Here is a 25,154-nt window from a genome sequence, read left to right as displayed (position 1 = left end):
CAAAATAACAGTAAATGTGTGGTATTAATAGCCAGTAATGATAAGTGCTATGAAGAACAGGGGCCACGTAAGAGATAGAGAGTGATGAGGATGCTACTTCAGATAGGGTGTTCACAGAAGCCCTTTCTGAGGAGGTGACATTTGATCAGACTTTAAAGTTTATTCTGTAGGTGGTAGAGCACATAGAAATAATTTTACCAAAGTAATAATATAATCGGATTTGTACACTATAGAGAGACCCCTAGACTCCATATGAAAAATGTAGTAGAGGGTCGAAATTAAAGTCAGTAAAGAATTCCAGTCAAGATGGGATTTTGGAGTTCAACTTCTTCATTGTAACAGAGACTGAGAGCCCCTAAAGGGAAGGGAACTGGAGTCTAGCTCACCACATGAAATTCAGGGATGAGACAGAGACGCTCAACCTTAAACAGTGGCTAAGAAAAGCTCTAGCCATCATATATAAAGAGATAGCTCAGGGGGACCGAAAAAGAAAAACAAAAACAAGAAATCCCCACTTAAGATTAGTGTTCAAATGAAATTTTCAAAGCACACAAGGAAAAAATAACATCCTGAAACAAACTCAACATAGGAAATTTGGTCTAAAGGAAATGGAAATAATAGGAAAATCTGAAAGGGACTTCAAAGTCCTCAAAAAGATAAAGAGAACAGGTAGCATTCATAGAACAAGAGGCTGTTCTATTTGGTAAATGTTGAAAAATCCTTCAGAGAGCGTGTGTATGTGTGTCTGTGCACTGTATGTCTGTGTTTGGAATCAATACGGCCAAGTCAAAAGACGGTATTGAAGAACCAACATAGAACAAATCACAGTTAAACAGAGACAGTAAGTATGAAAGAGAAGCTAAGAGTCATGGAAGCCACATTGAGAAGATCCAACATATACAAATTCATACAGAATTCCAGAAGTAGAATGTAGAGGGAATGATGGAAGAGGGGAGACCTTACTCAAAAAGATAATAGTCCAAAACTTTCCCAAATTGAAGAAAGACTATCCCCTTTAGAGAGAAATAAGGTTTGGGGAAGAAAATTACTAATTTACTTTTGGATCATCCGAGTCTGTGGTGACTGTGGGACACCTACCTGGTGATGTATGGTACACAGCTGCCCATATGAATCTGGCCCCCAGGAGAAGAATCTGGGCTTGAGGTGAAGTTGAGGAGTCATAACCATTAGAACGGGGCCCATTTCACCTCTTGGCACCTCAGTTTCTACCCTACCAACTTGTGAGAATGAAATGAAATGTGGGAGTATTCTGATAATCAAAACACTAGATAGTCTTACCATGACCTTCATTGTCATTGTCATAAATTCTGTTTATTACAGAGCCTCAGGATTAGAGGTTAAGAGCCAGGATTCTGGAGCCAGATTGCTTAGGTTCAAATCCCGACTCTGCTACTTTCTAACTGTGCGACCTTGGACAAGCTATATAATAACATTTGTCTTAAGCCTCAGTTTCCTCATCTGTACCTGTCTCTTTGTGTTGTTATGAGGGTTAAGTAAGTTATTACATGTAAAGCTCTTAAAATGGTACTTGGCGTGTAGTTAAATGCTCAGTAAATCTTTGTTGTTAGCTATTAACATATCTGCATTTAACAGGAACCTTCAGTATCTTATTCCAGAGGAGTGACTGATGTGAAAATCATAGTTTATGAGGATAATAAATTTAGATATCTGTGTCTTCCTGTAATACTCAAAGGATCTTTCTAGTTAACTGCTGACTTTTATTTGTCTACATACAGAGTTTTGTTGCTGTTTGCAAATTGGCCGTGATGTTATTTGAACAGTCAAAAATTCCATTTTCTTTCTTTGTCATGTTTGAAACTTGGAAATAATTCATGGGCATATGGAATCTTCTCGTGAGGGCATAGTAATTGTTCCATTTTTCTTGCTAAATTAGAACAGTTTAATCTTGGGCAGACACCTATGCCTCTGTTTTTGTTTATATCTCTAGTTTTATAAGTACCAACATTAACATTTTCATGTTAGCTAGGAACTTGCCTAGAAGTAAGAATTATACCAGCCAGTTTGATTTCAGAGTACAAATGGTGGTAAAATGAAAACAAAATCAATAATTAACTGTGTGATTTTTTAATCCCTGATGTGTTTGCTCAAGATGGGATCGTTTTCCAAATTAGCCCACCTTCCTCATCTGCAAAACCACATCAGAGTGTGGCATGATTATTTACAGTTCTTTAGATGTTCTGTGAGGCAGGTAAACAGAGGACATGCCAGAAGTAGAACTGTCAAAGAATGACCCCGAATCCTTGCATTCCACAAATGGCTAGAAGGAACATGTTGCGGTTTTCATATCTACATCGTTTGAAGGTGTGCTCCCTCCTATAGGCCAGGAGCTTTACTGCTATTGGTTGCAGGGACTGCATTGAGGAACCTGCCTCCAAATGAAGAGAAGGCTTTAAGGAGCAAGAGGGAGAACTGTATTTCTAGAGAGAAGAGGTGGAAAGAAGAGCTAGAGAGACTTACAAAGAATCATAAATATATTCCCCCATACCAGAGTTATAGGAACTTATGCAGGATAGAAAGTCAACTGATGCAATGATTATGATTGATTTGGTTTTGAGTGGCAGAGGTTCTATCTTGACTCTCACCTGTGAAAGTAAGTAGGACTAGATCAGAGGTCTAATTTTTTTTTTTAGAATTAATGAAGTTAAAAGATCTGGGGAGGGCTTCCCTGGTGGCGCAGTGGTTGGGAATCCGCCTGCCAAGGCAGGGGACGCAGGTTCAAGCCCTGGTCTGGGAAGATCCCACATGCCGTGGAGCAACTGAGCCTCTGCGCCACAGCTACTGAGCCTCTGTTCTAGAGCCTGCACACCACAATGAAGAGTGGCCCCTGCTCGCTGTAACTAAAGAAAGCCCGCACGCAACAACGAAGACCCAATGCAGCCAAAAATAAATAAATTTTTAAAAAGATCTGGGGAGAGTAGGCAGGATAGAAAAGAGAGAAGTTCGAGTACCTGGGTCTTTGGATACTTCGCCCTGTGCAGACATAACGGGGGCCATATAGTAACCAGTGTCTTAGATGAACTCTGTAGACCTCATGCTGGGAGCAGAAACAAGGGTACTTTGGAAACTTAGTTCCTCCCTAGCACCATGAAACCCTGTCTGTCTCCTGGTCATACGGGAAAGAAAGCACAGATGAGATTCTCTTCACTTGTGAGGATTTGCGGTAATTTTTTAAAAGCCTCTTAAAGAAGTAGAATATCACAATCCTTTCAACAAACCACAAAAGTCTATGTTTAGAGCAAGGGAAAAGTATAACCTCCTCCTTCAAAAAGGTGAGCAGGAAGAATGGGGCTATACAGGGGGCTGAGAGTCAAGAAGCTGAGGTTCTAGTCCCAATTGCCATGAATTAGCTACTGACCTAAGGCAAGTCTTTCAATTAAACTTCCAGCTGTAAAATTCTGTGATATGACTCATCATGATTTCTGGCTGGAGGCCCTCCCCTTCTTTTGGTTTTTCCTTCAGAGCTTTAACTGAAAGAGGAAGAGAGTGTGTGTGTATGTGAATGTTGGAGGTTGGGGAGGTAGGTATTTAGTAGTGAGGATTAGTGAAAACACTGAGGGCTAACAGTAAAGTTCTTACCTAGTAAACAGAACAGAGTTTGTTGCTCACAACTGCCTTCCTTTCTTTTCTGGGAATTTCAGAAAACCACACAGAGGGGCATGCTGCTCCTGTCTTAGGATCATTTGCTATCACTTGTAGCTGGAGTTTCCTCATCCACTAGGAGGCACCATTGTCAAACAGCATTGATAAGGGGTCAAGAAAATGGTGACAAATCAACCTTTGATAGCTAGACAAGGCATTAGAACAATACTCAGTTTTTAAAACTTGATCAACAATATCTTATACTACATTTCAGTTTTAGAAGTGGCAAATTTTTTCAAGCCAGTCCTTTTTCAAAGAATCAGAATTCCGTGGGGGTATTAAGAGACTTCAGAAATTACTAAATTAAATCCCATCATTTTACTGAGGACTCATTGTCAACCCAGAACGGTTAAGTTGCATGAGCTAGGTCCCACAGGCAGTTAAAGGTAGACTTGAGAACATAACCCATATGTAGGGGTCATTTCTCATTGGTTTTGGCTGTCCAATGTCTGAAACCTCTTCTGGTATTTGAAGAATCTCCCATCTTAAGAGTCTTGAGGGAGGACAAAGCCCACCTTCTACTACAGAAGCTAAAAATGCCAGGTATTTGCTCTCCTTGGCAGTTAGGATATGGGAATATGACATGGGTTTCATGAGTCAGACACATCCACTCATGATGTAATAGCTAGTGACAAAAAACAAAGACCATGTGGAACTCTCAGGTGATAGCAGGTACAATTACTGGGATAGTTGTAGTAGCACTCTGGAGGTTTCCAACGTCTAACATTAACAGAGACAGTGGTGGAAGCTGCTGCAGCTGTTGTAGAACAGCTGCAGTGGTACCCTTGTCAGATCAGTTCATGGTTTTATTTCTGACTGCATAGCACCAGTCTTGGTATTATAGGCCTCCCTACCACTCTGTGAGCAATCCAGTGTCCTATTAATAAACTCCTTGTCTGCTTAAATCAGCCAGAGTTGATTTCTGTTTCTTGTAACTAAGAGCCTTAATTGACCCGGCATTAAAGAATAAGAATGAGTAGAGGAGGGGGTGGCAGAAGACACCATTCTAAGAAGGGAAGTCAGTGGTCTTGTTACATAGTTGTAAAATCTGTGGTTGGACGGGCACCTCTTGTACCTTGGGATATCAGTCATGGCATAGCAAGGCTGTAAGATTAGGCATGGAGCTGGGGGTGGGGCCAAGGGCCAGATAGCCCAAGATGCCATGTTCTGATAAGGAAATCTGAGGAACCCAAGAATTCTTAATAGAACCTAACCTTCTAGGTCCTTATGAATCAAAGATTAGAACATATTTAGCAATTTGTAATTTTGATATATAACTTTTAAATATTTAGACATATGGTACCACGGACTTCCATTGGTACACTTATCAAAGGCCCTACAAATGCTCCAGGTGGGCCTAAACTAAGGGAGGTCACTGGTAGCATGTGAGCCAAAACAACTTTGAATCTGTACCCTGCTGGTCCCAGGCAGAGTTGTGAGGTAGAACAATTTGTGTGATGTGCTCTGTCTTCCCTCTTGATGACCATGACCTTTCCCTTCCTTTGGTGCTCTGTCTCCTTGTGTCTTCTCATCCTCAGTTGAAGACCTTCTTGGTGCATTCATTCCTTCAAGCATCTGTGAGAAATTCCCTTCAGATGTTACCTAATCTGCAGCACCCACCAGTGGTAGTCTTCTTGTTAGACACTACTAAACATTCAGACCCACAAAATACCACAGGACACCCTTGGCATCCGATCCACTTAGAAGGATACAGGACAAGAAATACTGCTTGCCAGCCAGGCAGTGCCAGGCATTCCTCTTCAAAGGAGTCCTTTCAGCAGGGCATACGATCAAGTACAGTATATATAATAGGGAAAAGAAGGATTTTTAAGTAGTGTTGAGAAAACTAATTAGCAATTCAGAAGTCAATTTAGATCTAACCAGTCCCCCCAAAACAGAAAACCACAGACAGAATAGAATTTATGTAAGCAAGTCAAATCATAGGAAAGCTAGCAAAAAAAAAAAAATTATTTAACAGATCTTTGGAGAGCTTTTGTAACTTCAAAGGACTGAGATTCACAAAGGAAGACATCAATAGATTTAACTAAAATTGAAAAAACTAGAAAATTAATTTGCTTCAATATTGACATATAAAAGGGTTACATTTTATATGGGTTACTGAACACTGATAAAGAGAGTTCACACCAATGGAGGGGAAGGTATTAAGCTTCATATACAAATGGGCAAGGACAAGAATATACAGTTCCCACCAAAAGAAATACAACTGGTACATAGGCATATGGCGATATTCTCAGTCATTTTAATGTATTTGACAATAAATCAAAATTGCTTTATTAAGCAATTCGCGTTGCAGTGCACATCCCCCTTCTCCATTGACAAGGTGAAGGTTTCTGTCTACTTCCATATTACAGTTAACAAGGCAGTGTAAATACCTTCTCTGGTCCCTTTCTGTTCATACTGAAAGAATATGTACCTCATTTTCAAAATAGGTGGGAGAGGAGAGCTTAGCTGAAATTATGACCCCTTGAATATTTCCACAGTTTACCCCAAACCCACCTAGCATGTTGACTCATTTTCTAGTGCTCCAGGCCTTATTGTTTGCTTGTCAGAAGAAACGCCTTGAGATGCTGCTCTCCTCTAAACTACCTTGTAGTCTCCACCACGCCCCTGTTCTCTCGCTTTCTCTTATTCTCACGGCTCCTCTTCTCCCTTTCCCCTCTACTTTTCTTCAGGACCCATCTCAGAGGCTGCTTACTCCATGAAGACTGTCTGAATCCCTCCAAGATATGCCCTTTCCTTCCATCGGAACTCTTAATATGCACTGTTCTAACTCCTCCGCAAAATGGCGTAGTTTAGATGGGGGAAGGGTTAAAAAAAAAAAAAAGTCGTGTGTCCATGACTTCTCTCTCTCTCTTTCAGAAATGAATTCACCACCAAGTATATTTAAATATTCATCAATATGTGGGATATTATGCTGAGATAAAAGGCCTGTTTATGCCCTCACGTTATTTATAGTCAAATTGTACAGACCAGTCAGGTCTGTATCTGACTGTATCCATGATACAGGTCTGTATCCATGAAATAAATAATAATAACTGGTAGTATAGGTTTAAATGACCATAGAGAGGCACAGATTCTTAGGGCCCTAAGAGATCAGTGGAGGAAACATTTGGGAGCTGGAACAGGCAGGCTGGCTTGTATAAAGTTGATGAAGAGCATTAAAGTAAGTGTAGGAGAGAGGTGGAAAAGTGGAGAGAGAACATTCCTAGCAGGGCCATAAAGAGAGTAAAAGTATTGGCAAAAGATGATGGGACACTTGTGAAGCATGAAGACAGTACCACAAGCAAAGCCCTGAATTAGAAGAAAATAAAGCAGAATTAAAGTTGTGGTTTTTTCCTAATCAATAGAGATTGATTTGTATATGCAAGGATTAAAGTATTTATCAGCAAACTTATTAAGTATAGAGAATTCATTTAAACCATATCAACAGTACAGTATTTACGTGTATCATCTGGGAAGATGGGGATGGAGGTGCTGCATTTCGAAGATTCCCCCTAGGTGGTTATGGAGCATGGGGCCCCCATAACACCATGAAAATGCATTTGTTATACAGAGCCCTCCCTTATACTATGATTTTACCTTCTTAGCTGTAATCTCTTAGCTTGCATTAAGTGACTCAGAGCCTTGAACAGAAGTTAGAAGTTTCCCTCTTTGTGAACTGAACATTTGGTGCCGGGGGCGGGGGCAATGATTCATAGACTCTAAAGTCAGACTGCCTGAGTTTGAATCCTGGCTTTGCCATTTACTAGCTATGTGATGTCTTGAGCAAGTTACTTAACGTTTGCTGTTTCTCAGTTTTCTCATAAGTAAAATAGGGGTGGTAACAATACCTACCTCATAGACTTCTTATAACTATTAAATGAATTAAAGCATGTAAAGCACTTAGAAAATACCTCTCACATAGTAAGCACTCAATAAATGCTAGCTTTATTTATTGCAAAGTAAGATTATTTCTGTTTTTGAACTATATATAAATCATAGTATGTTGTGCTGTGTCTGCTTCTTTTACTCAGTATTTTATCTTTAGGATTTAGCCAAATTCCTTTGTGTACGCATAGTTAATTTCTTTTGATTGCTGTTTAGTAGTCTATTTTGTGAATGTACCAGTATTTTATCTATTCTACTACCACCAATGGACATTTGGGTTGTTGACACCTAGTGATTATTGTGAACAGTGCTGCTGTGAACATTGAGGTACGCATCTCCTGGTCCACATAAGCACACATTTATTTGAAGAGACTGTCTTTGCCCAGTACTCTGCAGTTACCTTTTTGTCATAAGTCAAGCATCCATATTTATATATGGATCTGTTTCTAGGCTTGCTGTTATGTTCTACTGTCCTGTTTGTCTGTCCTAGTGTCAATAGCATACAGCTTTAATTACTAAGCTTTATATTACAAAATTTTGAAGACAAGTAGAGCAAATCTTCCCACCTTATTATTCTCCCAAAATATCTTAGATCTTCTTTTCCTTTTGCAATTCCATATACAATTTAGATTCTGCTCAGCAGTTTCTATAGTATCTGTTGGGATTTTGATTGGAATTCCATTGAATTTATGCTTTAATTTGGGAAAGATGGGCCATTTACAATACTGAGTCTTCCAGTCTGTGAACAGGATAATTTTCTCTCCATTTATTTTATGTTTAATTTCTCCTAAAAAATATCATACTTTCCTCCCTAGAGGTCCTGTACATCTTTTTATTAGATTTGTTTCTACGCTCTTTAAAAAAAATTCTTTTTAAAATTTTCATTTGGTTTATGATAATGATTTTGCTAAATTCTGATTAATTTTAATTTTACCTTAGATTATTTTGAATGTTCTGTATATAGTTATACCATATGTAAATAATGACAGTTTCCTCCTTTTCAATTCTTATACATTTCATTTCTTTATGTTGCCCTTACTGCACTGCCTAGAGCCTCCACAATATTGTTGAATATAAATTGTTGGAGTGGACATTTTGTCTTCTTCTTTAAGAACTTCTTAAGCTTTAAATACAGTTTTATTAAATGTTTTTGGCATTCTTGAGATGATCATAATTTTTTCTTCTTTAATCTATCTCAATGTTCAGAATCCTATTAATTGAATTCCAAATGTTAAAACAGTTTTGCATCCCTTTGGTAAACCCAGCTTGGTCCTGATGTAATTTTTATTTTTTTTATTATTTCTTAAAAAATATTTATTTATTTAATTTTTGGCTGCGTTGGGTCTTTGTTGCTGCACGTGGGCTTTCTTTAGTTGGGGCAAGCGGGGTCTATGTTGCGGCACGTGGGCTTCTCATTGTGGTGGCTTCTCTTGTTGCGGAGCACGGGCTCTAGGTGAACAGGCTTCAGTAGTTGTGGCATGCAGGATCAGTAGCAGGGGCTCGTGGGCTCTAGAGCGCAGGCTCAGTAGTTGTGGCACATGGGCTTGGTTGCTCTGCAGCATGTGGGATCTTCCCAGACCAGGGCTCGAACCTGTGTCCCCTGCCTTGGCAGGTGGATTCTTAACCACTGCGCCACCAGGGAAGCCCCTGATGTAATTCTTAAATATTGCTCGGTATGGTTTTATTTGGCTTATTTACATCTATGTTCATTAGTGAGATTGCCCTTTAATTTTCTCATGCTGTCCTTAACAGGTTTTAGTATCTAAGTTAAGGTAGCTTCATAAAATGAATTGGAAACTGTTCCTGCTTTTTATTCATTTTATTTCTCCTCAGTAGAACTTCTCTTCAGTAGAACTTGTCAGAAATGCCATCTAGGCCTAGAGTTTTCTATGCCAGAAGGTTTTAAATTACTGATTCAATTCCTTTAATCAGTAAAGAATTATTCAGGTTTTCTAATTCTTTTTGTGTTTTGATGAGTTTTATTTTTCTGGGAATTTATCCATTTTTACAAATTTTCAAATTTGTGGCATAAAGTTTTGATATCATCTTTTTAATATCTGCAGGATATGAAATGATATCTCCTTTTGCATTCTTTTTTTTTTTTTTTTTTTTTTTGGCTGCTTTGGGTCTTCAGTTGCTGCACACGGGCTTTTTCTAGTTGCAGTGAGCCCGGGCTACGCTTCATTGCCATGCGCGGGCTTCTCTTGCTGCAGAGCATGGGCTCTAGACATGCGGGCCTCAGCAGCTGTGGCACACGGGCTCAGATGCTCCGCGGCATGTGGGATCCTCCCGGACCAGGGCTCGAACCCGTGTCCCCTGCATTGGCAGGTGGATTCTTAACCACTGCGCCACCAGGGAAGCCCCTGCATTCTTAATATTGGCTGCTGTATATGTTTTCTCTTTTTCTTTAAATCAACCTTGCCAAAAATTTATCATTTCGCAGGGAACAACTTTTAGCTTTGTTAATCCCTCCAATATCTTTTTGTTTACCATTTCATTAATTTCTGTCCTTATTTACTTCTAATTTGTTTGAGTTTAATTTGATGATTTTATATAACTTATGGAGATGATTGCTTATCATAAATTTTGAGCCTTCTTTTCTAATATATGCATTTACGGCAGTAAATTTCCCTCTAAGTACTACTTTACCTACATTTTACAAGTTTTGATGTGTTTATTTTTGTTATTATTCAGTTTTAAATATTTCCTTATTTTCTAATGAGATCTGTGTAATAAAACTATATTGTTCAATTCTCAAATGTTGGGAATTTTCTAGTTCAGTTTTATTAATCTTTTTGAAGAACCTATTTTTTTGCTTTGCTTTTTGCTCTATTTGTTTATTTGTTTTTTCTTCATTAATTTCTGCTCATTATCATTTCCTTCTACCTTCATTGGATTTAATTTGCTGTTCTCTTAAAAAAATTCTCCTGATGGAATGTCACTGACTTCATCTTTTCTTATTTTCTAATATTTTACATCAGTATTTGTAATATTTATGTTAAATTTAAATAATTTTTAAAGTATTAAAACTGCCTTATAGATACTATTTTAGCTGCATTCTGAAGGAGTATTTTTGCATTTTATTTTTTTAACATTTAGAACTGTTTTTCGTATGACAGAAATGGCAGTACCTGTTCGTTTTTTAAAAGTAAAAAGAAAACAAAAAATCTAAACACAGTCCTACCCACTTACTCTTTAACACCCTGTTGTAATATCCAGAAATTTCTCAGTGCATAGATATGCATATATATGTTTATATATTTTAATATACTGTGAACATCTTTCTATATCAATAAATATACTTCTATAGCATCATTTTAATGGCAGCATAATATTCTACTCTGTGGATTTACTACAATTTATTTGACCATTCTTCTATTGTTGGGCATTTAGGTTGTTTCCAACTTTTCCTTATTATAAATAGCCATGATAAACCCTTGCCATTAAAACTTGGCAAATATCTCTGATTATTTCCCTTAGAATGAAATTATTGGGTCAAAGGACATGCACATTTTTAAGACCTTTGTCAAGCATTATAAAATTGTCCGTTGGAAAGGTTGTATTGATGTATTCTTTTCATCAACAGTGGATTACCTGATGCAAGAAAATTTCTCCAACACTGCGGAGTGTGTGTTGGGGGCGGGAGCTAGCTAGCTTCTCCTACTGAAAGGTTGGACCTATGCCCCAACTGCTTCTTTCAGCCATTTCTGTATTTCTGGGTCTAATAATGGCAACACCCAAATCTTGAAATGTAATGCCTCAGTCCTGCACAACTTCTGATATGTACTGTTTTTATTATCATTGTTAGAAATACTTTCTAATTTTCAATGCGATTTCTCCTCTGATTCATAGGTTATTTAGCATGTATTTCTCAATCTCCAGGTATTTGGGGATTTTCTAGTTATTTTGTTTATTTCTAACTTTACTGTGATTAAGAAAGAAACTCTGAGTGCTTACAGTTCTTTAAATTTTGTTGGGTCTCAGAAATCCACTTGTGCAATATCTTGAGTTTAAGCTGAAATAGTATTTTGCATGAGTGTGTGTGTAACATCATTTTTACTTGAAAGAATGACTAATAGACGGACTAAACAGACTAACAGACTAAACCACAGTTACTCAAACTTGATTTTGCAGCAGATGTTCAATAAAAAATGAATGAAGTGAGCCTGCTGCTTCCAGGGAAATAACTCACAGTAGTTGTCACCAGTGAATGAAATTCAAATTTTCAAGTGAAACTTAGAATTTTGGAGAACTTGTATCTGCCACCATGAGCTTAACAGCTTCCCAGGATTTAAAGAATGTTTCTAATGTAATCAGCAGTGATATTAATAAATGTGATTTTTGATATCATGTAATCAAAATGTGTCAGTATTTTGAAACTGCGTAACTCAGTGGACCAGTGTTTTTCAAATGACTAATGTGGAACGTTACAAAGTCATGCACAGGTAAAAGGTCTATTCAAAGAACAAGAGAGAACAATGGATTATATTATAATAGAGTACAAATAGTTCATTGATACAGTTTCAGATTCTACATTGCAATTTGCCTCCCAACTTAGAAGTTATTGTTGTCAAGTATTTGTATTTAAAATCAATCAATCCCCTCCTGTTCCCCCCACAAACCCCTTCCCCTCCCATCCCATACCTACCTCTCTCTCTGTCTCTGAATAGTAACTGTTTTATATGGTCTCTCTCTCCAGAGTGAGACTGAGAAAATAGTTGTTTTATATAATCATTGTTCATTTAGATTCACCTACATATTTACTACATTTTATGGAAACAAGCGTTGCTGAATCTCTGAATTTTCATTTGGCTTCATTTTTCTTCTACCTGAAGAATATTCTTTTGTATTTCCTTCAGGGATAGGTATGCTGGTAGCTGGTGTTTTGCTTATCTGAAAGAATTTTTTTTTCACCTTCATTCTCTACATTTATTTAGTGACAAGAGAAGTTTATTTTATTTGGTTTTTATACAGCAGGTACTTATTAGTCATCAATTTTATACACATCAGTGTATACATGTCAATCCCAATCGCCCAATTCATCACACCACCATCCCCAATCCCTGGTGGCTTTCCCCTCTTGGTGTCCATACGTTTGTTCTCTACATCTGTGTCTCAACTTCTGCCCTGCAAACTGGTTCGTCTGTACCATTTTTCTAGGTTCCACATACGTGCATTAATATACAATATTTGTTTTTCTCTTTCTGACTTACTTCACTCTGTATGACAGTCTCTAGATCCATCCACGTCTCAACAAATGACCCAATTTTGTTGCTTTTTATGGCTGAGTAATATTCCATTTTATATATGTACCATATCTTCTTGATGCATTCGTCTGTCGATGGGCATTTAGGTTGTTTCCATGACCTGGCTATTGTAAATAGTGCTGCAGTGAACATTGGGGTGCATGTGTCTTTTTGAATTATGGTTTTCTCTGGGTATATGCCCAGTAGTGGGATTGCTGGATCATATGGTAATTCTACTTTTAGTTTTTTAAGGAACCTCCATACTGTTCTCCATAGTGGCTGTATCCATTTACATTCCCACCGACAGTGCAAGAGGGTTGCCTTTTCTCCACATGCTCTCCAGCATTTGTTGTATGTAGATTTTCTGAAGATGCCCATTCTAAATGGTGTGAGGTGATACCTCATTGTAGTTTTGATTTGCATTTCTCTAATAATTAGTGACGTTGAGCAGCTTTTCATGTGCTTCTTGGCCATCTGTATGTCTTCTTTGGAGAAATGTCTATTTAGGTCTTCTGCCCTTTTTTTTTTTTTTTTTTTTTTTTTTTTGTGGTACATGGGCCTCTCACTGTTGTGGCCTCTCCTGTTGCGGAGCAGCAGGCTCCGGACGCGCAGGCTCAGCGGCCACGGCTCACGGGCGCAGCCGCTCCGCGGCATGTGGGATCTTCCCGGACTGGGGCACGAACCCGTGTCCCCTGCATCGGCAGGCAGACTCTCAACCACTGCGCCACCAGGGAAGCCCCTGCCTATTTTTTGATTGGGTTGTTTGTTTCTATAATACTGAGCTGCATGAGCTGTTTATATATTTTGAAGTTTAAACCTTTGTCCCTTGATTCGTTTGCAAATATTTTCTCCCATTCTGAGGGTTGTCTTTTCGTCTTGTTTATGGTTTCCTTTGCTGTGCAAAAGCTTTTAAGTTTCATTAGGTCCCATTTGTTTCTTTTTGTTTTTATTTCCATTACTCTAGGAGGTGGATCAAAAAAGATCTTGCAGTGATTTATGTCAAAGAGTGTTATTCCTATGTTTTCCTCTAAGAGTTTTATAGTGTCCGGTCTTACATTTAGGTCTCTAATCCATTTTGAGTTTATTTTTGTGTATGGTGTTAGGGAGTGTTCTAATTTCATTCTTTTACATGTAGCTGTCCAGTTTTCCCAGCACCACTTATCGAAGAGAATGTCTTTTCTCCATTGTATATCCTTGCCTCCTTTGTCATAGATTAGTTGACCATAGATGTGTGGGTTTATCTCTGGGCTTTCTATCTTTTTCCATTGATCTATGTTTCTGTTTTTTGTGCCAGTACCATATTGTCTTGATTACTGTAGCTTTGTAATATAGTCTGAAGTCAGGGAGTCCGATTCCTCCCGCGCCTTTTTTTTGCCTCAAGACTGCTTTGGCTATTTGCGGTCTTTTGTGTCTCCGTACAAATGTTAAGATTTTTTGTTCTAGTTCCATAAAAAATGCCATTGGTAATTTGATAGGGATTGCATTGAATCTATAATTTCTTTGGGTAGTATAGTTATTTTCACAATATCAATTCTTCAAATCCAAGAACATGGTATATCTCTCCCTCTGTTGGTATCATCTTTAATTTCTTTCATCCATGTCTTATAGTTTTCTGCATACAGGTCTTTTGTCTCCGTAGGTAGGTTTATTCCTAGGTATTTTATTCTTTTTGTTGCAGTGGTAAATGGGAGTGTTTCCTTAATTTCTCTTTCAGATTTTTCATCATTAGTGTATAGGAATGCAAGAGATTTCTGTGCATTAATTTTGTATCCTGCAACTTTACCAAATTCATTGATTAGCTCTAGTAGTTTTCTGGTGGCATTTTTAGGATTCTCTATGTGTAGTATCATATCATCTGCAAACAGTGACAGTTTTTCTTCTTCTTTTCCAATTTCTGTTCCTTTTTCTTCTCTTATTTCCATGGCTAGGACTTCCAAAACCATGTTGAATAGTAGTGGTGATCCTTGTCTTGTTCCTTATCTTAGAGGAAATGCTTTCAGTTTTTCACCATTGAGAATGATGTTTGCTGTGGGTTTGTTATATATGGCCTTTATTATGTTGAAGTAGGTTCCCTCTTTGCCCACTTTCCGGAGAGTTTTTATCATAAACGGGTGTTGAATTTTGTCAAAAGCTTTTTCTGCATCTATTGAGATGATCATTTGGTTTTTATTCTTCAGTTTGTTAACATGGTGTATCACATTGATTGATTTGCATATATTGAAGAATCCTTGCATCCCTGGGATAAATCCCACTTGATCATGGTGTATGATCCTTTTCATGTGTTGTTGGATTCTGTTTGCTAGTATTTTGTTGAGGATTTTTGCATCTATATTCATCAGTGATATTGGTCTGTAATTTTCTTTTTTTGTAGTATCTTTGTCTGGTTTGGGTATGAGGGTGATGGTGGACTCATAGAATGAGTTTGGGAGTGTTCCTTCCTCTGCAGTTTTTTGGAAGAGTTTGAGAAGGATGGGTGTTAGCTCTTCTCTAAATGATTGACAGAATTCCCCTGTGAAGCCATCTGGTCCTGGGCTTTTGTTTGTTGGAAGATTTTAAATCACAGTTTCAATTTCATTGCTTGTGATTGGCCTGTTCATGTTTTCTGTCTCTTCCTCGTTCAGTTTGGAAGGCTATACCTTTCTAAGACTTTGTCCATTTCTTCCAGGTTGTCCATTTTATTGGCATAGAGTTGCTTGTAGTAGTCTCTTAAGATGCTTCGTATTTCTGCAGTGTCTGTTGTAACTTCTCCTTTTTCATTTCTAATTTTTTTGATTTGAGTCCTCTCACTCTTTTTCATGATGTGTCTGGCTAATGGTTTATCTATTTTGTTTATCTTCTCAAAGAACCACCTTTTAGTTTTATTGATCTTTGCTCTTGTTTTCTTTGTTTCTATTTCATTTATTTCTGCTCTGATCTTTATGATTTCTTTCCTTTTGCTCACATTGCATTTTGTTTGTTCTTCTTTCTCTAGTTCCTTTAGGTGTAAGGTTAGATTGTTTATTTGAGATTTTTCTTGTTTCTTGAGATAGGCTTGTATAGCTATAAACTTCCCTCTTAGAACTGCTTTTGCTGCATCCCATAGGTTTTGGATCATCGTGTTTTCATTGTCATTTGTCTCTAGGTACTTTTTGATTTCCTCTTTGATTTCTTCAGTGATCTCATGGTTATTTAGTAACGTATTGTTTAGCCTCCATGTGTTTGTGTTTTTTACGTTTTTTTCCCCTGTAATTCATTTCTATTCTCATAGCGTTGTGGTCAGAAAAGATGCTTGATATGATGTCACTTTTCCTAAATTTACTGAGGCTTGATTTGTGACCCAAGATGTGGTCTATCCTGGAGAATGTTCCATGCGCACTTGGGAAGAAATTGTATTCTGCTGTTTTTGGATGGAATGTCCTATAAATATCAATTAAATCTGTCTGGTCTATTGTGTCATTTAAAGCTTGTGTTTCCTTATTAATTTTCTGTTTGGATGATCTGTCCATTGGTGTACGTGAGGTGTTAAAGTCTCCCACTGTTATTGTGTTACTGTCTATTTCCTCTTTTATAGCTGTTAGCAGTTGCCTTATATATTGAGGTGCTCCTATGTTGGGTGCATATATATTTTTAATTGTTATATCTTCTTCTTGGATTGATCCCTTGATCATTATGTAGTGTCCTTCCTTGTCTCTTGTAACATTCTTTATTTTAAAGTCTATTTTATCAGATATGAGTATTGCTACTCCAGCTTTCTTTTGATTTTCATTTGCACATACAGACTGAAAGTGTTGGAAAAAGATACTCATTGCATGGAATATCTTTTTCCATCCCCTCACTTTCAGTCTGTATGTGTCCCTAGGTCTGAAGTGGGTCTCTTGTAGACGGCATATAGTTGGGTCTTGTTTTTGTATCCATTCAGCAAGCCTGTGTCTTTTGGTTGGAGCATTTAATCCATTCATGTTTAAGGTAATTATCGATATGTACGTTCCTGTGACCATTTTCTTAATTGTTTTGGGTTTGTTTTTGTAGGTCCTTTACTTCTCTTGTGTTTCCCACTTAGAGAAGTTCCTTTAGCATTTGTTGTAGAGCTGGTTTGGTGGTGCTGAATTCTGTTAGCTTTTGCTTGTCTGTAAAGCTTTTGATTTCTCCATCGAATCTGAATGAGATCCTTGCTGGGGAGAGTAATCTTGGTTGTAGGTTCTTCCCTTTCGTCACTTTATCATGCCACTCCCTTCTGGCTTGTAGAGTTTCTCCTGTGAAATCAGCTGTTAACCTTATGGGAGTTCCCTTGTATGTTATTTGTCATTTTTCCCTTGCTGCTTTCAGTAATTTTTCTTTATCTTTAATTTTTGCCAATTTGATTACTAGGTGTCTTGGCATGTTTCTCCTTAGCTTTTTCCTGTATGGGACTTGCTGTGCTTTCTGGACTTGGGTGACTAGTTCCTTTCCCATGTTAGGGAAGTTTTTGACTATAATCTCTTCAGATATTTTCTCTGGTCCTTTTTCTCTCTCGTCTCCTTCTGGGACCCCTATAATGCGAACGTTGTTGTGTTTAATGTTGTCCCAGAGGTTTCTTAGGCTGTCTTCATTTCTTTTCATTCTTTCTTCTTTATTCTGTTCTGCAGCAGTGAATTCCACCATTCTGTCTTCCAGGTCACTTATCCGTTCTTATGCCTCAGTTATTCTGCTATTGATTCTTTCTACTGTAGTTTTCATTTCAGTTATTGTATTGTTCATCTCTGTTTGTTTGTTCTTTAATTCTTCTAGGTCTTTGTTAAACATTTCTTGCATCTTCTTGATCTTTGCCTCCATTGTTTTTCTTCACTATCATTATTCTGAATTCTTTTTCTGGAAGGTTGCCTCTCTCCACTTCATTTAGTTGTTTTTCTGGGGTTTTATCTTGTTCCTTCATCTGGTACATAGTCCTCTGCCTTTTCATCTTGTCTGTCTTTCTGTGAATGTGGTTTTCGTTCCACAGGCTGCAGGATTGTAGTTATTCTTGCTTCTGCTGTCTTTTCTCTGGTGGATGAGGCTATCTAAGAGTCTTGTGCAAGTTTCCTGATGGGAGGGACTCGTGGTGGGTAGAGCTGACTGTTGCTCTCGTGGGCAGAGCTCAGTAAAACTTCAGTCCGCTTGACTGCTGATGGGTGGGGCTAGGTTCCCTCCCTATTGATTGTTTGGCCTGAGGCAACCCAACAGTGGAGCCTACCTGGGCTCTTTGGTGGGGCTAATGACAGACTCTGGGAGGGCTCACGCCAAGGAGTACTTCCCAGAACTTCTGCTTCCAGTGTCCTTGTCCCCAAGGTGGGCCACAGCCACCCCTCACCTCTGCAGGAGACCCTCCAACACTAGCAGGTAGGTCTGGTTCAGTCTCCCCTGGGGTCAGTGCTCCTTCCCTGGGTCCCGATGTGCACACTACTTTGTATGTACCCTCCAAGAGTGGAGTCTCTGTTTCCCTGAGTCCTGTCGAAATCCTGCAATCAAATCCCACTAGGCTTCAAAGTCTGATTCTCTAGGAATTCTTCCTCCCTTTGCTGGACCCCCAGGTTGGGAAGCCTGACATGGGGCTGAGAACCTTCACTCCAGTGGGTGGACTTCTGTGGTATAAGTGTTCTCCAGTCTGTGAGTCACCCACCCAGCAGTTATGGGATTTGAGTTTATTGTGATTGCGCCCCTCCTACCGTCTCATTGTGGCTTCTCCTTTGTCTTTGGATGTGGGGTATCTTTTTTGGTGAGTTCCAGTGTCTTCCTGTCAATGATTGTCCAGCAGCTAGTTGTGATTCTTGTGTTCTCACAAGAGGGAGTGAGAGCACATCCTTCTACTCTGCCATCTTGGTTCCTCCAGCAGAAGAGAAGTTTAGATTGGCAGTTATTTCGATTTAAGATACCTTTCCACTGTATTCTGGCTTCCACTGTTGCTACTAAAAATTGGCTATCAGTCTAAGAGTCCATTGTTTTCACTGTTTGTGAGATTTTCTATTTTCCTTTGGTTTCCTGCAGTTCTCATTGATATGTATCTAACTATAGATATCTTGCTTGATGTTTAGTGGGCTTTTCAAATCAGTGGATTGGTATCTTTAATCATTTCTGGGTAATTATCAGCCGTTGTATTTTCAGTATTGCTTCTGCTTCATTTTCTTTTCACTTTTTAAATTAAACGTCAATAAAATACATGGTGACTTTCTCACTGTAATCTTTTATGTTTCTTATCCTCACTTTTATATTTTCCATGTTTTATCTCTCCTTGCTTCAATCTGATTATCTTATGGTTCACTAATTTTCTCTTTGACTATCTAATCTGCTCAAATTCTTAATTTTGATTTTATGTTTTTCCATTCTGAAATTTCTTCTTGCTACTTTTTCAAATCTGTAGTGTCACTTTTGATGATTTCTTGTTTCTTACTGAAGTTTTTAAATTCAGCTTTTATCTCCATGGTAAGCATTGGGGTTTTCCTATGATACCAGTAAGACATACCAGAATATATTCTATACCCCACTTTTCAAAACACAGCTCTTTATGATTCCAGCCTGGGGTATAAGGTATTTTATCAGAGCCTTAGCCTTTGATGGGCTCTTCTGAGGTGTGCCAAAGGAATAGCTCTGTCTCTTCTCTTGGATCACTCTGCTGCAAAAGAAGTTGGACCCTGTAAATCTCCATCTGACTGCCCCCTTCCACTTCTCTCGAGCTCCCCAAAAGTGAAGCCTCCTGCCTCCACAGCTGCCTTCTTTCCAGAGCCCCTCCCTATCCCCAGGGCAGAAGCAGCTCTTGCTCACTTCTTTGAGCTCTAATCCTTTCTCTGTTCTCACTAGGTAGTTTTTCACTCTTTATGCTGGTGATTCTTTAATGCTTAAAATTTTTTTTTTTATTTCATGCAGTCTTTGTAGTTGTTTCTGTCACCTTCAGGGGAAATGCTGGTCAGAGAAATCCAGATTTGATCTGTCCTTTACAGTGTTTCTCAAAGAATAGTTTGCAGACACATTCCAATCTACCAGCCATTTACCCCTCTATAATGAGATAAGAACAGAAATTGAGACTAAACGTCTAGAAACTGTTAGAGTAATTTGACATTGCTGTGAAATCGTAGCACATGATCTTGTATGTTGTAAGAAGTATTAGTTGTTAAAATACCTGAGGGGGGAAAAAGCTAGTCCTTCACCACAGTTAATTTGAGAAACACTTCTTCGTACAATCAGGTACAAGTCTCCTACAAACCTCCTCTTTCTCTGCTTTTGCAGAATACATTGTAGAGGAGGGAAAAAAACCTTTCCTCTATACTTTTTGGTTATATGACTGAGGCCTGCAAATTAAACTGGCAAATGACAGATAAGCAGGAGAAAAGATTTTCATTCGCACATGGGGGGTGGGGGACATGCTCACAGAAAAAAGTGAAAGCCACAGAGACCCAGAGGCTTACATACCATTTTAACAGTGAAAGTAAAGAGACTAGACAAGGGAAGGGGGGAGTTTGGGCATCTGGGGTTGGGGGTAAATTGTGGGAAGGTGATCGGAAAATATATGGTAAATAAGAGTTATTTAGTAAGGTTTATTACACAGGTAAGAGTAGTTTTCTTCTTCCTGGTACATGAGAGGGGAACACCTTTACAAAAGGAAATTTCTGTCACCTTTACAAAGGGAAATTTATGTCCTGTTTTTAGGCAGAATGGAGGAGAGTACAGCATTCTTCCTGTATCTGCTGATTTTCGATTGCCTTCAGTTCAAAATAATCCTGTACTAAAGTGGCATATTTTGGGTGGCATATTCTGATTCCCTTCAACATACAGCCCGCCATACCTTGTGCCTCTAGACCTGTGATCTGTTTTGTTTGTTTGGAGCATTTGTTTATGAAAAGTTTTTAAAAATTTTATAAGTAATGCATGTTTATTACAAAATTTTTAAAATTCAGATAGATGAAGTGGGGGAGGTAAGATCATTCATAATCCCATCACTTTTCACAATTCAGAGTAAACCTCCCATAGTTTTTCTCTGTGTATAGTATAGAAGCATTCCCCATACTCTTCCTTAGCAGGGTTTCTTCTCTGTCTCATTTACTCCCTCAGAATGGAACCAACTGGGGAAATTCAGAACATGCTTCTTGAAGCTTCTTGGCAGATCCAGAAACACACTAAGATGGGAAGCCAAAGCGAAAAACAATAGAAGAAGCCTTATAATTGGTTTTTTAAAGTTTGTTTATTTATTCATTATTTATTTTGGCTGTGTTGAGTCTTCATTGCTGTGTGCGGGCTTTCTCTAGTTGCAGCGAGTGAGGGCTGCTCTTCGTTGTGGTGCGCAGTCTTCTCATTGTGGTGGCTTCTCTTGCTGTGGAGCACGGGCTCTAGGCATGCAGGCTTCAGTAGTTGTGGCACGCGGGCTCAGTAGCTGTGGCGCACAGGCTTAGTTGCTCCATGGCATGTGGGATCTTCCCGGACCAGGGCTTGAACCCCTGTCCCCTGCATTGGCAGACGGATTCTTAACCACTGTGCCACCAGGGAAGTCCCATAATTGTTTTTAAAATCATATTATCAGATAAAGTTTATCAAAGAATTAAGACATTGAACTTTTTGTTCAAGGTTATTATATTAGGATTGTATGCATTATGAATATGTATATTTTAAGTTTCTGTGATGAATAAAATTTGCATGAATAGCAGTATTTTTAGTTATTTCTGTATCTCATAAAATTTAAAATTAATGGATTGCCGTTTTTACTTTAATATCAATTAGTGTTGCAATTAGCTAATCAACTAGCTTTAATAATAGAAAATTACTTTCACAGTAATGACTTACTTTCAGACTAAACCCTCATAGAGCATGCCGGCATGTTTCAGAAGTTCCATAGGTTTTTTTTTTTTTTTTTGGTACCCCTGGTTATGAACCATTGTATTAAAAAAATGTATAATAGCCAAAAGATCCCATTTATAATAGCAACTAAAAATATAAAATGCCTTGGGGGGGAACCCAATAATCAATATTTGGAACTAATGTGAAGAAAACCTTAAAACTATAACTTAGAGACATGAAAGGAAATGGCGAGGCGTATCATGTTCAAGGATGAGAATATTAAGAAAATGTTAATTTCTGCTGGTTAATCTATAAATATAATATTATTTCAGCCAAAATATAAAAAATGTTTAGCGTTTGAGAAACTGATTTTGAAGTTCAGCTGGGAGAAAAAACTCATAAGAAAATGTTTACAAAGAATAATAATGAAATGAGACTTATTTTGCCAAATATTAAAATATACTATTGCAGAATTAAAAATGGTATGGGACTAGATACAAAAATAGTGGAAAAGAGTAGAAACCTAAAAATACCTTGGTGTGTGTATATGTAAATGTAGAAATTGTCACTTCAAGTACTAGTGTTTCAGATATGTCCATGAAAAATGAGTCGATTCATGCTGGTGATTGTAGAACAGGGCAGTAAGCAATTTCCAGTTATTTCCCACTGACTGGTTCCCTCCTTAAGTGTTGTCCTCTCACCACCTTAGTACTTTCTCCTACCCTTAAGATTTTTTTCCCCCTTCCAGATCCCTCCAAAAAAGCCTTCCCTCTAGCTCTAAGGATTCTTATTGCTTTATGATGCAATCAATTTAGCTCTCTCCTTTGCCTAACTCTTCTCTCTTCTAAGTTGAATAGTGCTTATCCTCACATTTTGCAATTAAAAAGGAAAATGCCTAAACAAAACTGTAATTCCCTCACTGTGTGTTTTTAGTCTTCACAGATCAACCAACCAGCTTAAACTGCAGCCAGCTTTAAAAATAGTGCTTTTTTTCTCCCCACAACACAAAGAAATGAGAAATATTCAGCCTCTTTAGTAGGCAAGGAAATGTAAATGAAAGCAATCATGAGTGACTTTTTTTCCTCCTATCTGATTGGCAAAGATTAAAAAGAATAGTCATCCTAATAGAGGCAAGGTAGAGGAAAGAACACTTTCACACCCAGTAGTGGCAGTATAAATTGTTAAAATATTTCCAGTAGTGTATGTATCAAAAGTATTATTGTCTGTGCCCCTTGACCTAGCAACTCTGCTGGTAGGACTTATACTGCAGCAAATGATCAGGGTTGTTCACAAAGATACATGATCGTGTTCATCCGGGCTTTATTTCTGATTGTGCAAAATGGGCACTGCCATACTTCAGAGTAGACTGAGCCATCATAAAAATTATTTTGGAGAAAAATCCTATTTGACGTTGGAAAAAGTTCGTTGGCTGTGAAATGAAAACTAGGTAAAATTTGTAAAGCCTTGTAAAAATGTGAAAGTATTTTCATTTACGTAAAACCACACCAAGATTTAAATAAACTATTCATTAAATATTTACTGTGTGCATAGTATTCTGCCAGGTTTTGGGTGGGAGTATGTTGAAAATATAAAATATACTTGTTCTTTAGGACTTCACCCTATTTTTGAACTGTTGAGCTTGAATGTGTACATTTGTTCCTTGCACACCTAGTAGGTGTAGCTGTAGATAATGGAAAGAACATTAAATATAGATAGGGATTTGAATTCTGTCCCTGTAACATACTTGTCTACTCACTTAGACAACTTGTTTGAGAACGAGAAGGATGCTGACCTCATGGGATGATGGTAAGAATGAAGGGAGATATAACAAGGAATGCTTTCCATGATACTTGATGAATAGTAATATTAGTTAGTAATGTTTATTAATTATTATTAATGGATTAGTTATTAATTATAGGTAATAGTAATGAATAGTTAGTTCCTTTGCTTTCCCTTCTGGAAGTCTATTTCCTCAGTATAAAACCTGCAACAGGTATTTTGGTTCCTGAGCTACTAAATAAACAAATGAATGAGATACTGGATTTGAAAACACTTTATAAGACTTAAAGCATTATGAAAATGTTAGCTAACTATTCATTGATATATGTAATAATCTGGCAAAAGTTTCATGTATACACATAAATATGTTTCTGTGTAAGTGCTAAATGTTATAATATGGGCTATATAGAGTTGTTATAGAATTTAAGCAAAAGAAGGCCTTAATGTGACTGGTAATCGTTGAGAGGCCTTCCTGGGGAAGGTGAGATTGGAATGGAACCTTGAATTAAGGTAGGTTTTGAGTGTGAGAAACAATATATACAGAAATGTGTGGCAGAAAAAGAAACAAAATGGTATATTCAGGGAGTAGTGTAAGACTAATCTGCGTAGAGAGTGAGTTATTCTTGAAAAGTCATTAGACAGGGTAGGTAGAAGAAGCAAGGTATGGCTGAGACAACAAGAAACCTTACTGATCTGGTGAGAAATAGAGAACCATTTTAAGTTTGGAGGCAAGATAGTAACCCTGCGTCACCAGCACATCAGTGTGTTAGAGTATGTTTGTAGCAGTTAACTTTGGTAATGGAAGTATAAACAAAAATAAATTATGGATTAGCTAATTATTTTTTTCCTTTCACAGTATATAGCTTGAATTCCCTTTTAGTGGCGATAACTATAGCTAAATGTTTTAGAATCGTTGTTGTATTCTTAAAATATTACATGATGTGACTAGATACAATTTTGGAATTTGATTCAAAAATATGCCACAACCCCCAACATTGCCCTTTTCTGAGACTTTTTGTTGTGATAACCTAAAGAAAATTTATAGGCAGTTTCCCACACTTTATGTTATTTGATGCTACCATTTGCTTGTTCTTCCTGTTTTTTCCCCCTGTAGATTTTCAGTGTTAAGATGGTTATAATGTCCTTTATAATTTATGTCTATTTTTCATCAAAAGAAAGGAGATTTAAATAATTTATTATAATCTTTAGCTGTAAGTCAACTAAAAACTTAGTTACAGTGTATTCACTTTCAATGTTTACTTCCTGAAATTTTCTCTTTCCTTATATTCTTTTTCACATTTCTCTACAGTATGGATGGAGCGGATCTGTGTTTTGAAATTGTAAAACGAGCTGACGCTGGTTTTGTATACAGTGAAGCTGTGGCCAGGTATGTAATTTGTATGAACTCCCCAGAAGTAAAGGTAGAAGTAAAAGAAGGAAATGACAAGGAAATCACATGAAGTGGCCTGCTCTTTGAACTGATGACGAGCATACTGCCACTCTTTCTTACAAGGAGCATCTCTCTTTTAATGTGCATTAGTGGAACCAAACAGTGACTGGAAATGCAAAATATTGAACAATGAATTGATCTATTTATATGGATTTACAGTTTAACTTCACTACTGCTATCTTTTCCATTTCTGATGACTTTTATACAAGGAGGAATTTGATAGCTCAGGAACCGTGTAGAACTAAACTTGGGTCTTTTTGTGTGTTTGATTTTTGGTTTTTAGCAGATGTGCCTCATTAGTTCTTCAGTTTGCCTTCTAGTGATAGCAAATTGTTAGGTGACCAGTTAATCTG

At 37.8% G+C, this 25,154-nt stretch overlaps 1 protein-coding gene across 11 annotated transcripts in view; it reads left to right on the top strand.

Moving 5' to 3' along the window:
• Positions 1–25,154, top strand: part of CASK (calcium/calmodulin dependent serine protein kinase) — a 389,604-nt gene that overhangs the window by 174,472 nt on the left and 189,978 nt on the right. For all 11 annotated transcript variants that reach the window (XM_049704817.1, XM_004281357.2, XM_004281355.3 and 8 more), the window contains exon 4: positions 24,661–24,738. In XM_049704817.1, coding sequence (XP_049560774.1) covers positions 24,661–24,738 — 78 coding nt within the window. The remainder of the gene's footprint in view (positions 1–24,660; positions 24,739–25,154) is intronic.

Source organism: Orcinus orca, chromosome X (genome assembly GCF_937001465.1).
Source record: "Orcinus orca chromosome X, mOrcOrc1.1, whole genome shotgun sequence".
Taxonomy (NCBI): Eukaryota; Metazoa; Chordata; class Mammalia; order Artiodactyla; family Delphinidae; genus Orcinus; species Orcinus orca.
Note: the sequence above shows the minus strand (reverse complement) of the source record. Positions and strands in the feature narration are given on the sequence as shown.